The sequence below is a fragment of the Prunus mume genome, linkage group LG8 (genome assembly GCF_029339155.1).
Source record: "Prunus mume cultivar Tortuosa linkage group LG8, ASM2933915v1, whole genome shotgun sequence".
NCBI lineage: Eukaryota > Viridiplantae > Streptophyta > Magnoliopsida > Rosales > Rosaceae > Prunus > Prunus mume.
The window spans coordinates 12338480-12352311 of NC_142705.1; the positions used below are offsets into that span (position 1 = coordinate 12338480).

The window sequence follows — 13832 nt, forward strand, 5'->3', positions numbered from 1 at the left end:
GTTCGGATTTCTTGCATCTTTAATCCAATTGCAAAATGATCAAAACCCAATCCAAGAAGTATATGCAATGCAAGTCCCATGTACTTTCTGCTAACCTGCATAAACCAGACGATGCAAAAGTCAAATGGTAATGCTAGTGCAGTATCATTATTTATTTATAATAGCTTTTGTTTGCAATGTTAACTTGGAATTTGTTTCATCCTAACAATATGAACATCCAAGATCCAACTAAGAGAAAATTTTAGATAATATTATTCCCTGCCGTCCTCTTTTGCCTTTGATTTAATTATGTGTTATCTTCTCATCCACATCAGCAGAAAGATATGGAATTGAACACATTGGATGGCAAAAAGTTCTTGTCTAATTTCTTGACTTTCACCGTTGAGTGGTCCTGAGTCTATACATAAGTTCTAAAATATAGTTTTTATTGAGGGATCTTTCAAATAAGCTTATTTGAGGGAACACCTTTATAGGGCCTACTACACATTGTATTTCACTAATCCAAACCGTCTATTTTGTAGATATTCATTCAAAGGTCATCTCTACAAAAAATCACTTGAATATGATATCATTTGACCACTCAATTGAATTATTGAAATTTTAGTATTTTTTTGAAGCATGTACATTGATTTTGTAGGACACAATTAGATGTCGAAACGGTTTTCGATTTGTCTGATTTTTTGCAAGAATTATCTATGAATGTAGACTTGAAAATAAGGTTATATAGTTATTCTCTCATTCGGATGTCCGCATGTTATTATCGTGTATGGATTGTAAATAAAGAGAAAAGCAGGATGGGAAGTAGAAAGTACATGGTGTCCGCGCACGATAATTTCAAAATGAAAGCTGGGAGGAGGAGTATAGGAGAAGAAGACATTAAGCATAATTAACTATTGTGAGGCTTAGCACTGTGGAAAGACAAGTTTGATGAAATTGTTTACAATGTTTGGTAAATAAAGTAGGACAAGAATTTGCTCAGAGTGGTAACTTATGATGTAAATAACAATATTTTTATGTGACAGCTACAATCATTGTGTCCACATTTCCCGTTTTCTACTGGTTATTGGTGCCTGCATCATGAGTGCTATAAATATATATATATGCAACTGTAACCTTCAGGCCTCGTTATCGGACCAAAAATTTGCTACAAACTAGAGGATTTTCTCAACAGAATATATGCCATTTCTGTTACTCTTGTGAAATCTTGGCATAAAAATAAATTACAAGAAGAAAAGACTTTTCAGGATCTGAAGTTTTCTTATGCTTCTGGCTTTCTAAAAACTTAAGTTGGTGCTTCTTTCATACCCTGGATTGCAGCAACCAAAGAGACTCTGCCAACATGAAGGGCTGGAAATTTCCTGCAAATGGTGAACACAATATTAATGGTGTATGCTCTGTTACAGGCTTACAGCAAAATAATAACACAACTCTCTTCAAAAGACCTTATAGAATGAACTTGCATGGTGTCACAAAATTGTGCACTCTATTGATGAATATCCCAAACTGGTTTAGAGCAAGGCGACAAGTTCCTATAACTAATCACAATTTAGAACTCTCTAAACCAAATTTCTTGATGGACAAGGAATAACCAAATTAGTATTTTCCTGTAATTATCTGAAATGATCAAGAAATTAAATCGTACTAAGAAGTTGGGACATTCTTAACCAGTAGTTGATCAAGTTATAAACTAAAAAGGTTTTTGAGTTCCTAAAGAGGACACTAAATTTGGAGATTCGTACACTATCTACAGCTGAAAAGTATGGCAGAGTGATAAACATATGATGAAAAATGAAAACATGAATGTATACAGATCTTGAAACAGAACAAAATAAACAAGGAGCAATTGATAGCATCAAATTTGGTTTAACTTACTGTCTCTGATTTAGTACTCTGATTTCCGACCGTCGATCTCACCATTGTTTCACCAGCTTTTCTCTTCTCCTTTGGGCCAAATTCCTTTCTTTTAAGAGTGTCACCTTCAATCAACAATGCTTCATTCAGCCTACTTTCTGGTCCAGTTTTATTGGAATAATTAGTACCAGGTCCACGAACAAAACTGGGTTGTTTTGCTGGTTTCGAATTGCTCGAAATCTTGTTGGGGACAGTAGTACTATCGCTGTAGCTAAATGTTCCTCGAACATCAGAAGTACCCTTTGGACCTTGTTCATCACTTTCTTTCTTTGCTTGAATATTCTGACCATAAGATGAATAAGACTTGGCCAAATCTATTGAAAAACATGCTTCGCTGAATTGATAACTTGGAGTCAAAGTCATGTCTTCAGAAATAGGAGTTGCTGGATCTTTTGGATTCGAAGAAGTGATGGCATGCCTGCATCTGTTTGATCTGGTCCACCATGTCCAAATTTGCCTAACTCTAACATTGAAATTTTGTTTAGGAGAATATAATCTCTCATCCCAGCCAATACTTTTAAAGTTGCCCTTAGAAACTTTCTGCCTTACCAACTGCAACAGTTCATTGCCTTCAATATTGTAATTTCTGCTACACTGATCCCAAAAGAAGATGCTGAAGAATGCTTAGTCTGCCTCGAAAACGTGCTGGTGGACAGCAGTGGAGTTCCATTTTGGGGAGTTTGAAGACCTGTCTGGTTAGAAATGGCACAAGAAATATGAGTATCAAACTCACAAATGAGACATCTATACAGCCACCCATCATAACCTGGCTCATTGCAGAGATCACAACATAAATCGAATGGGGGTGAAAATGACAATTTCAATGCATGAGGGTGGGATGGAATAGCAATGCAAATGGGCAGGCCTGAGCACAAGCCATGGAAGTAAATGCCGCAATCGGAGCAATCATAGTAAAATCCGGTGACATGATTTCCGCAAGCCTGACAATTCAGGGGCCCTTTGGTGCTTGAAGGTGGAGAAGGATGGAGGTTCAGGTAGTGGCTTGGATGAGCCGGGTGACGCGTTTTTGGGGGCATGTTGTAGCACACTTGGTGCAGGAAAAATGAGCATGTTGGGCAGCTGTAGTAGTCCTTACCAGGCAGTATCATGAGATTGCAACCAGCACAAGTCTTGTTCTGTTTGGGAGGTGAATTGGTATGCTCCAACGGATGTTCATGGCTAAAGTGGTGAAACTTTAGCCCCTGGTTTTCCATTCTTTCCCTTGTTAGTTTTGCTCCTTGAAGCTTGAAATTGAAATGTCCCTTTCTGTTTCTGGTATGAATTTAAGTTTGTGAGGCCTCAACAATTTCTTGAAATATCCGCAATTGGACCTCCTGATCTTGAAGAACACTGGCATATTACATTTGCCTTGACAAGTGCCAAGGCTAAAGTTTAATATAGGAGCAGGATTCTTCTTCACCGATTGGACTGTTTAAGCAGTATTTGGCCGGCACGTACAGTCCAATGCTTGTTTGCATAGGCAGCAATTTGCTTCACTTTAATTCTAATTGGAGCACTTTATTTATTTATTTGTATGCTTCTGCATATTTGGTTCATCTACACCAAGGATCCATCCACATTGATAAAAACTATTTAATATAAAAAATTAAAATCCTTCTTCAGAAATTATTCATGTTCACTCACCCGTAAGAATTTTTTTCTTTAACTATTATTCAATTTATGGCATGATTTACCCTTTAATATTTGTAAGCTAATCTAGAACATTTGCTTAATTGCTTAAGAAAGGAAATTGATGAACTAAATGATCAGGTCAGAAAATTGACCATAAACCTTAAAATTCACATATATTTTGGAACTCGGAATTTTTGGAATCTTGAGATACATTCTAATTCCAATATAATTTTATTTGAAATTTTCGTATTTCAGAACTTTCAAATATCAGAATTGATTTAGACTTATCAAAATTGGAAATTTTCGAATTGGAATCCGCCGGAATCTTAGAAAGATTGGGCGGAATTCATTTATGAAATTTCCAATCCAACTTGCAACCCTCGCTCAGCCTAATGGAAGATGGAAGGTTTCTTTACAGAATTCGTCGTATGAAAATAATTGTCTAATTACCAAGTTGAATACGTACTCTGGGCTTTATTAAAGAGATCCTATTTGGTATTGGGCTTGAACGAGGTTAATAATCCTATTCCCAGACTTTTCAATGGGGGCACATTGCGGGCTTCTCTCATATTTGGGCCAATGTTACTGTGTTTTCAACTTGGGTCATTTAAGCTATCTCAATGCCATGCATATCGCCTCGTCCCAAGGGCAATATAAAACAAAACAAATTACATAATCTCACTTGACCCGGTGCGATTGGTTCATGGGGTTGAATGGACGATATTGCCCCTGGTTATGTGCAATGCACTTGACGACTAGTTGTTAAGTATTGTAGCAGAAGTTATAATTTGTGCTTATAGGCAACTAATATCCCAAAGCTAAGAATCCAAAGAATGCCAATTTCTACTGAAAATAAATTAATATTCTTTTCTTGGCTCTCACTTAGACTGTATCTGTTTGCATGCTTGTGACTCTCCATTTCTATGATTTCTTGTACGTAGATATATATATATATATATATATATATGTATGTATGTATCCCTATCTATATCTTTTAAATTACATTTCCCTATTCTCATAACTTTATATTGATATTTCAGAGAGAGGAGAGAGAAGAAATGGAGATCACACATGACAGTCACAACCATCCATTGATGTTCAAGGAAGAAGTGCAGAACAATAGATACGGTGGAAGTCTTTTCTGCAATGCATGTGAGGACACAGTTGACGGCCCTTGCTATTCTTGCAATCAATATTCCGATCTGATCTGTACCGAGATGTTTGGTTTGGTTAACGGAAACAATATTCCTAACCTGGCGGAAACCCTACCGATCCGATATTTATACTTATTCTATTATTTAAATACAAAACAAGAAACCAAAGATAAATATAATTAGTATTTTGTATCACTCCTTTATCACTGCTGTATCACCATTTTATCGCCATTGTATCACTCTTTATCACCTGGGTACTGTAGCACTTTTTGGTCGGAGGGGAATTTATGAATTTCCTATGTTTCCAGTTTTGACCTTTGTCCTGTTTTTTATCTATAACTTTCCAACAATTGATCTAAATTTTATGTTCTTTATATGATTGGATTCATCATGAAAAACTAAAGAACCCTACGCGAAACAAATGTCAAAATCATTTACATAAATGTAGAGAATTTAGTAAAAATAGCACTCAAATGTTCAAACAACAAACAAAAGTGGCTCCCAATACATCTTGAGTATATATTGAATGATATAGTGACTAAGTTATTTGATTTCATACTTGGATGAATTAGACTATTGGATATTTATATTAGTCATCAACATCCCTTAACTCTGACCAGCAGTCATCATCATGAGGTAATTCAATACGACTGTGATGATAATAGATCAATTACTTGGGTACATTTATTGGAAAAACCAATTTTTGATTTCTTTATTTGACCTTTTAATCTTTACTTCCCTCATAAACAAAGAATCCAAAGAAGCTTGTGTATAAGGTACTGAAAAGAAATGGATCTTTTCCTTTCTTCGTTCACTAGACTATATATATCTGTTAGCTAAAGATAAAACAAATTCTATCTATTTATATGTGTGTGTATGTGTGTATCTCTATCTTTATCTTTTAGTATTACATTTCCATATTGTCAAAAATTTATATTGATATTTCTCAGAGAGAGAGAGAGAGAAGAAATGGAAATTACACATATTCACGACCATCCATTGATGTTCAAGGAAGAAGCGGAGAAAAACATTTATGGTGCAAGTCTTTTTTGCAATGTATGCGACGAGGCAGTCGTCCGCCCTTACTACTCTTGCAACCAATGTCCCCGCAGCAGCAGCAGCTTCATTATTCATAAATCATGCACCGAGCTACCCGTTCAGATGCATCATCACCCCTTGCATGCCGAGCATGCATCCACTCACTCTCATCAGAAATGCCCGAAATTATACTTGTAATGTATGCAAGGAAACGTTTTACGGCCCCACCTTGGCTCCCTTCGCTTACCGTTGTTCCAAATCTGGATGTGACTTCCTCCTCGACCTCAAGTGCACCTCCACATGGCGCAACATCACTGAAAATCATTTCGGTGATCATCCCCACCAATTCAGCCTCTATAAGAAACCAAAACTGAAATTCGAGTGTGGGGCATGTGGCGTGGAGGGACGTTACTCCGTCTATAGTTGTAGCATCTGTAAGCTCTGGGTCCATAAGGACTGCACTTCATTACCAGGCCACCTCAAAACAAGAGCGCACCCACACCTTCTCATGCTTAGATGGTCCCTTGAAGGCATTATTAAAATCAGCCAGGAGGTTTGTAAACTATGCTATGAGAACATGCATGGAAGCGACTGTTTCTATTATTGTGAGCCTTGCCATTACATTGCCCACAATAGATGCGCAGTTATGGTGGACATTGATGACCTTGATGATGACGACATGATCGAGGGGGCCTGAATGCTGATCATCCCATTAATCCTGATGTGCAGGCACAACAGATCACCAATGAAGATCTACATGAACAGATAAAGCACTTTAGTCATCAACATTTGTTAACCCTCATCAGCGGCCATCATGAGGTAATTAAATATGACGGTGATGATAATAGTACACTTAATTGTGACGGTTGCATCAGACCCATTTCCCCCACGGATGCCTTTTATAGCTGCATGCAAAAACAAGAAGAACAACAACGAAACTGTCATTTCTTTCTTCATACAAACTGTGCTCGATTACCCACAAAGATGCGTAATCGATTTCACCCAGAACACAGTCACACTTCTCTCAAAAGCGCCTTCTATTGATGGTGTGTTTAAGTGTGACATATGCAACACTTTTAGCCAAGGTTTCGTCTACAATTGTAAACAATGTTCTTTCAACCTTGACCTTTAATGCAATTTTCTTCCAGACTCGCTTAACCATGAGGCCCACGACCATTGCCTCATCCTCAACAGAGGATCGATGCATTGTGTTGGTTGTGGTTGTCGACCAGATTTCCGCTTCAGTTGCATGTATCTAGGATCATGTGTGTTCTCTATTTATTGTATTAAATGTGTCAAACTGCCTCTTATCGCTAGGCATAAATATGACAACCATCCTCTCAAGCTTACAGATGCTAGTGTTATAGACGATGATGAATATTATTGTGAAATTTGCGAAGGAGAACGAGATCCAGAATATTGGTTCTACAGCTGTGAAGACTGCGACTTCGATTTCCATCCTGACTGTGTTCTGGGGAGGTATCCTCAAATCAAGTTAGGAAGCACTTACAAGCATGATGCTCACCCACACCCTGTCACCTTTATTGATAAGATAAAGAGTGTCATTCCTAATGACAAGCGATACAAGGATATTAGTCCTTGCGAGGTGTGTCATGAACCTTGCGAAGGATTGGTGTATGAATGTTCAGAATGTAATATAAATATCCACTGAAACGGATGTTGCAACTAGCAAGAACAAGATTAGCGATGGACGGCGGCCGGCCAACAAGACTTTAGATTTGTGCGAAAATAAAAAGTGGGTCTTTGTAACCATCTGTGTCTCAAATATATATATAAATATATGTGATTAAAAAAATGTTATTTATACTTGTATATACTTCATTATATCATATAAATTCCTGAACTTTCGAAGTAATTTCAAATTAGTATTTGAAAACTCATGATTTTAAAAAGAATCATAGTTAGTTCACTTTTTTGAGTTGGATACCAAAAGAATCATAGTTTTTTATTTCATTTTTTTGAGTTGACAAGTGCCAAGGCTATAAAGTTTAATAGGAGCAGGATTTTTCTTGATCGATTGGACTGTTTAAGCAGTATTTGGCCGGCACATACAGTTCAATGCTTGTTTTCATTGGCAGTAATTTGCTTCACGTTATTCTTGTTGAAATTGGTATGTTTATTTTAAAATAAAATTATTCAATAATTACATTGAATTATCCTTTATAGTGGAAGTTAAATTTCTTTAATACTGGCTATTTTTTCTCAACGGCTTGTTTGCTGGTTTTAAAGTCTCCAACAGCTATTTTATTGAATATTGTGTGTGTGTATATATATATATATATATATTAGCTATAGCTTGCACAAGAAAAAAAAAAAGCTACATCCTTCTTCCTCTTCCTTCCTATGAAATTCTCTCTTCCGTTTATTTATTTTACTGAGATTTTGAGCAACATAGTCAGAAATGTGTTTGTATTTGGGTCCTTTCTCAGTGCAAAGAAGAACCTAGACAGAGGAGATTCTGGGGACGTAATGGCATTTTTTGAACTGCTTGCACAAATTGGGCAGAGCCACGAAACGTCTTAAAGAGAGCGACTTAGTCCGCGACTCATCCCAAGAATCGTTCATAGCTACATGTTGTATTTTCCGGGTAATATTGTTCTCTTAATTTAATTTCTGCACCAACAATTTTAAGACGTTCTATATGCCATAGATGTTGGGAACCAATTTTAAAAGTAGATTTTGGATGCTACTCAAATTATTTCCATAATCATTCATGTATTTTCCGGCGGGTAACTAATTCCTGCATATTGAAGGACATTGTGGTAGCATGACTAAATATTTATCTAATCTCATTGGCTAATGGTTTGATTTTGGCAATTTTGGCTTTGACAATACCCATGGTTGGTATGAACATGAGATAAGTGATTTCTACCTCGGTAACTCCTAATAAGCTTATTGGTTTGTTATATTTGATTTACTGCTTCTAGCTGCTGGCTTTTCCTTTGTGCTTTTGGAATTGAATTTTATGACGATTACAAAATGGGAGTTTTCTTTTTATGTTGGTTGGAGAGTTATATTTATATTTGTATCCTTTGAAGCATAATTAGCCAATTAGGTGTGTGAATCACACTACTTCTCCATTTTGGAAAGCATTGATAAATAGTCTGTCCTTACTTAACAAAGTTAAGCTTTTGAATAGAGAAAAGGTTTTATTTGCCTTGTGACTTCCTTATTAATGTCACAAATATGATGCTTCACAAAACTACTCAATAAATATAGGGTCATTATCATAAAGGTCTACTATACCAGCTTCATATCTAAATTGACGTATACGATCCTGATATGGCGTAAGCCAATCTGATGCAGTTATGGTTGCACATCTCAACCAACGCTCATTAACTGGTGGCATAGGGTGTTGACATTCCAAATAAACCTGTAAAGTGAAAAATAAAAAAATAAATCAAGTTATGTGAAAAGAATAGTAAACAAACATATATATATATATATATATGCATAAACATCTTAATTGTTTTATCTTAATTCAGTGGTTGTGGTTAACAAATCCAATCAAAATCTCACGGCGATAGATAGAATCCAATGGAGCAGTCTCATATGGAAAAAATGTAAGTGACTGATGCACTGACCAAGTCACAAGGATTATATCATAATAAGATGCAATGAGGTGTCCCATATCTGGTATAGTCAACCATCTATCTTGAAGTGGGAAGTCCTCAAAATAGTCTAACATATACTCAGTATGTTGTACCCGTTCCTTACCATTTAATATTAACTCGTATATGACAGATTCTTTCCTCAACTCCTTCAACAAGCCTCTGCGTACTTTGCGCCAAACATTGTCACCAAATCCCATCAATGATCCAATGGCTCTAAAACCACAACTACCATTACTCTTAACATCTTGTGCTCCTCTAATATGTACCAACATATGTTTAGGAAACCACTTGTTAAACTCTGGTGTTAAGCAAGAGTCATCTACAATGGGTTTAGGCCTATAGACCTGCATATTACAATTACACCCAAATTACAATATAAACGACAGTATACAAATTTAATATTGTCACAACTTATAGGGAGCTTCGAAGGCTGCTTCTTTGGATTCACAAATGGCAATGGTTAGATACATCTTCTAGATGCTTAAAAAAAATCAAAGTTAATACCTCTTTTGATGACTTCCTCGAAATGTATGAAGCATCCATTCCAAAATTTCAAAAGTAACCTAACTTGCAAATCTGCATAATTTCAAAAGTACAAAAGAGGCTTTGAAACTCCTTATGATAGGAATCTAAATACATTAATAAATAAATAAATAAGCAATTCAAATAGAACATTACTTTACAGTGGACAACTCTGAATGTCACATTACCTGAACCTCCTACACAATTGGAAGAGGCTTTGTCAACGAAACTGTGTGCAAGACAACAATGTATTGCAGAAGTCACAGAGATGATTCATGTTAGTATTATCTTTGTTGATGATCCTATTAATGTTGCTTTTATTTTGATATATGCTACATAAAACTGGAATAATATCTCTACAATGTACTAATAAGAGGCCAATTCATTTGTGTCATTCCAAAACTGTTTTCTAATGGCTTGTTCTAAGCCCTACATTGAGGTGGATGTGCACGAATAACAAGACTTTTTCCCCGAAAACTAGTGCTCTAAGGTGTACTTTTGGTTCACTAAAATTGATCAAGTTTCATGTTTTTCACTTATAAGAACATAAGAGAAAAACAATAAGAAAGGTGCATGAGTGGCAAAAGAAAGTCACTGCAAACTTCATCAAATTGGCCCTAGTAGTACTAGTTAAGATATTTTTAATCATACACACTCACAAGCCAGAAAAACTAAGTCCTAAAAGGGGGATGAAGATGGTGCCACCACAGTAGGGTCAAAGAGTTTTTCATTCATGTTGTTAGTGAACTAGGCAAAAGTAATATGCATAAATTCTATTTTTACAGTATATAAGTCAATTCACCATAATATTATTTTGACAACTTACTCGATTGAAATTATCGTGTCTCTTGTCAGGAATTCAATGATTAATCAGGCTTTCACATAATCTCTACCGCTGTGCTTCCTTTTGGACTGTGAGAAGAAGCAGATTTGAGCCCAAGTCTTCTTCTGCTTAGCAGGTTGTGCTTTAACTTCTCTTTTCACGACAAGCTCAGTCATGTATTGAACAACAGCCTAAGATTATATTTGCTCCAAGCCATTCCGACTCGCGAATCACAAAGATGGGAACCAAGTAATCTCTTGATTAGGGTTGAATACGGTTAGTAGAGTGTACTTATTAAAATTATATTTGTTTCACAATTCCATATATTCTTTTTGGTCATTTTATATTAGGATAAATCAGTAATTCAATATATACTTTTGTAGTAGGGTGTACTCAGTTAATTTTAGGATTCGTTTAGCAGCGCTAAAAAATAATTCAGGGTGTTACAACGATCAAATTGTATTTTGCCAACCAAATGGAGATAACCATAAAAACATCACCAAACTCAAGTAAGAAGGCCAGTGAAATTAAAACAAACTAATGAAGATCAAATACAATTTCGGATAAATTAATCAAAGCTTAAAAGGTTTCAGAATTGAAATACAATTCCGTCCGTCCGCATTGCCTGTCCCATCATTTTTGCTGCTAATGGAAGGCCACCACATTTTAGTTTGATTTCCAACTTCAGATCATCCAAGTTTGAGGCATTCAACAGAGCCGGATCATAGAAATTCAACAGAGCCCGGTCATCCTCAACCCGATCATCCTCATCCTCATCATCCTCATCCTCATCATCCTCAACCCGATCATCCTTATCCTCATCGTCCTCATCCTCGTCATCCTCAACCCGATCATCCTCATCCTCATCCTCATCATCCTCAACCCGACCATCCTCATCCTCAACCCGATCATCCTCAACCCGACTATCCTCAACCCGATCATCCTTAACCCGATCATCCTCAACCCGACTATCCTCAACCCGATCATCCTTAACCCGATCATCCTCAACCCGATTATCCTCAACAGTGTCCTTGAAAATTGCCCAGCAGATGTCGGGGTCTGAAAGTGGCAAAAGGTGGTGTATATTTTTCTCCCCAACCATCATCTTTGCTACTTCTTCATTCCTGCTTGTAGCTATGACTCTTCCCCCATGGCCTTTTGGAAATCCAAATGCAAACCCATCATCCCATTTCTTATCACGGCTCAAACAAGAATCCAACTGTCCGTACCATGAATCGGTCTCCCTAGCATCATCAAGCACAATCAGATACCTCTTGCCCACCAATTGCTGGTAGAGAGCACACAGCAGTCCTTCGAGGCCACGCTTCTCATCGAAAATGGACTTCACCGTCTCCTTTCCAACTCCAAGGTACACCAACATTCTTTTGACAATTGCTACTTTCAGATCTTCATCGTCGTGGCCATCCGGGTGTCTGGCCATGCACACCCAGATCCTTGGAAGGAATTTGTTTTTCACCTCTGGTTTGTTGAATACCAATTGGCAAAGTGTTGTTTTTCCTATCCCTTCCCTACCAACAACGCCTATTGCCTTGAATCGATCTCGACTTTCTTCTTGGACAAGCAACTTTTCCATTGACAACACATCATCGTCAAATCCATACACCTTGGATGCATCCACTGAACGAGTTGACCACCTGAAAGGCTCTATGTCCTTTGAGCTAATGGAAACAACATTCCTTACAACTTGTTCATCAATGTTCCGATTCGATCCTCTATTACTGTTTCCTAGGATAGTCTTGAGTTCCTTTTTGATTTGTTTTAACTCCATTCTGATTCTGTTGATGGTGAGTAGCTCCTCAGGAGAGTAGAAACCGTGTTTCCTTGATAGAATCCGGCACTCGGTCAAAGCATTGTTGAGGTTGTATAGCTTGTCCCTCAGTTGTTGATCTACAAGCGCGGAGGATGACCTGAAAATTTCTTTAAGCACTGTTTTTATTGCTTGAAATTGGCTGTACCTGGGAATCTTGGAGATACTTTTGTCATTCCCATCAAGAACATTCTCGAATTGTTCCATTTGATAATGTTCAATTTCTTGAGCCATAGTACTCTCTCTCTGCAACTCTCCTTTATCTGTACATTCAAATTCTCTCTGTACATTCAAATTCTAAGGGTTAGTTAAAAAAAATCAGCTAGGCCCTAGGATTTCTCTTTAAAAGCACAAAATGTAGATAACAAGAAAGAGGAAAACCTGATGAATTCGAAAACCAAGCTGAAAACAAGAAGGAGAGTCTCGTCACCACACCTAACAAGCAGAAGAGTTCGTTTTGTTGTTTCTAGACCATGGAATAGGGAAAGAATGAATTCTGAAAAAGCCAAACAATGTTCTTTTTAAAAGAGAATGTGTCATTGTTACACTAGTATATCATGCTCAAAGTGTAGTGAACAAAACAAGTCATCTCGTTTTTCTTTTTCTTTTTCTTTTTCTTTTTCTTTTTCTTTTCTTTTTCTTTTTCTTTTTCTTTTTCTTTTAAGATGATATCACTTTTGCTTGTAAATATTCATTACTTGTAAAATGTGTTGATCAGCTGAATATATACATATTACCAATAAAACCAGAGCTTGGAACACAGAGTTCTGTTCTTGGGACGTTGCTTATATTTTGGAAAATTGATGGTGGGGATTTGTGTCAGTTTGTAAGATATCTTGTAAATACTGTTACTTTTATTTTCAGACGAAAGGAAAGCACTGATCTCAATCAAAATTCATGAAATTGCGTTTTGACAGTATGTATTGCCCCTTTGAACTTGCATTGTGTTTCCTGGAAGAAAGAATCGAATCACTTGGTTAGAGAGTGCAAGAGAAGACAATAGGGAAGAGGAGAGAAGGGAAGGAGGAAGGAGCCTGAGGGTGGGGTAGTAGAGATGCCCTTGAAAAAATGGTGCACATTAGGACATGGCATTACTTTGCAAGATAAAAAAGGGCTCAACTTGCCCCCTTTTTTCTTACTTTGTACGTAGTTGTTGGTCTACATCCGAACTGAACCAGCTAGCCTGTTAGAAAAATTGATTCTCAGATTTTCCAAAATGAGTAATTTCAGATGAATTGGCGTTTTACAAACAAAAAGGAAGAACTGTACATTGAGAACTGTACGATGAC

At 36.9% G+C, this 13832-nt stretch overlaps 3 protein-coding genes and 1 pseudogene across 3 annotated transcripts; 1 reads left to right on the forward strand and 3 right to left on the reverse strand.

The window, feature by feature from the left end:
- Positions 1-1054: 1054 nt before the first annotated feature.
- Positions 1055-3214, reverse strand: LOC103339407 (uncharacterized). The gene is given in 3 exon segments (XM_008242695.2): positions 1055-1358; positions 1873-2498; positions 2501-3214. Coding segments are annotated over 3 exon segments (1335 nt in total). The 5' UTR covers positions 3126-3214; the 3' UTR covers positions 1055-1274.
- Positions 3215-5751: 2537 nt separating this feature from the next.
- On the forward strand, positions 5752-7529 carry LOC103339496 (uncharacterized; annotated as a pseudogene).
- Positions 7530-9237: 1708 nt separating this feature from the next.
- LOC148914735 (uncharacterized) lies at positions 9238-9913 on the reverse strand. Its single transcript, XM_089043290.1, has 2 exons — positions 9875-9913; positions 9238-9714 (listed from the first exon to the last, which is right to left on the reverse strand). The coding sequence occupies exons 1-2, from the start codon at positions 9911-9913 to the stop codon at positions 9238-9240; spliced, it is 516 nt and encodes a 171-aa protein (XP_088899416.1).
- A 1307-nt stretch (positions 9914-11220) lies between these two features.
- On the reverse strand, positions 11221-13063 carry LOC103344375 (putative disease resistance protein RGA1). Its single transcript, XM_089042350.1, has 2 exons — positions 12925-13063; positions 11221-12825 (listed from the first exon to the last, which is right to left on the reverse strand). The coding sequence occupies exon 2, from the start codon at positions 12775-12777 to the stop codon at positions 11305-11307; it is 1473 nt and encodes a 490-aa protein (XP_088898476.1). The 5' UTR covers positions 12778-12825; positions 12925-13063; the 3' UTR covers positions 11221-11304.
- Positions 13064-13832: the final 769 nt, after the last annotated feature.

Bases quoted from the DNA above. Each gene is read 5' to 3' on its own strand.
- LOC148914735 (XM_089043290.1), bottom strand. From the start codon at position 9,913: ATGGATGCTTCATACATTTCGAGGAAGTCATCAAAAGAG. The intron at 9,715-9,874 runs GTATTAACTTTG...TGTAATATGCAG, and splicing joins CGAGGAAGTCATCAAAAGAG to GTCTATAGGCCTAAACCCAT.
- LOC103344375 (XM_089042350.1), bottom strand. From the start codon at position 12,777: ATGGCTCAAGAAATTGAACATTATCAAATGGAACAATTCGAGAATGTT.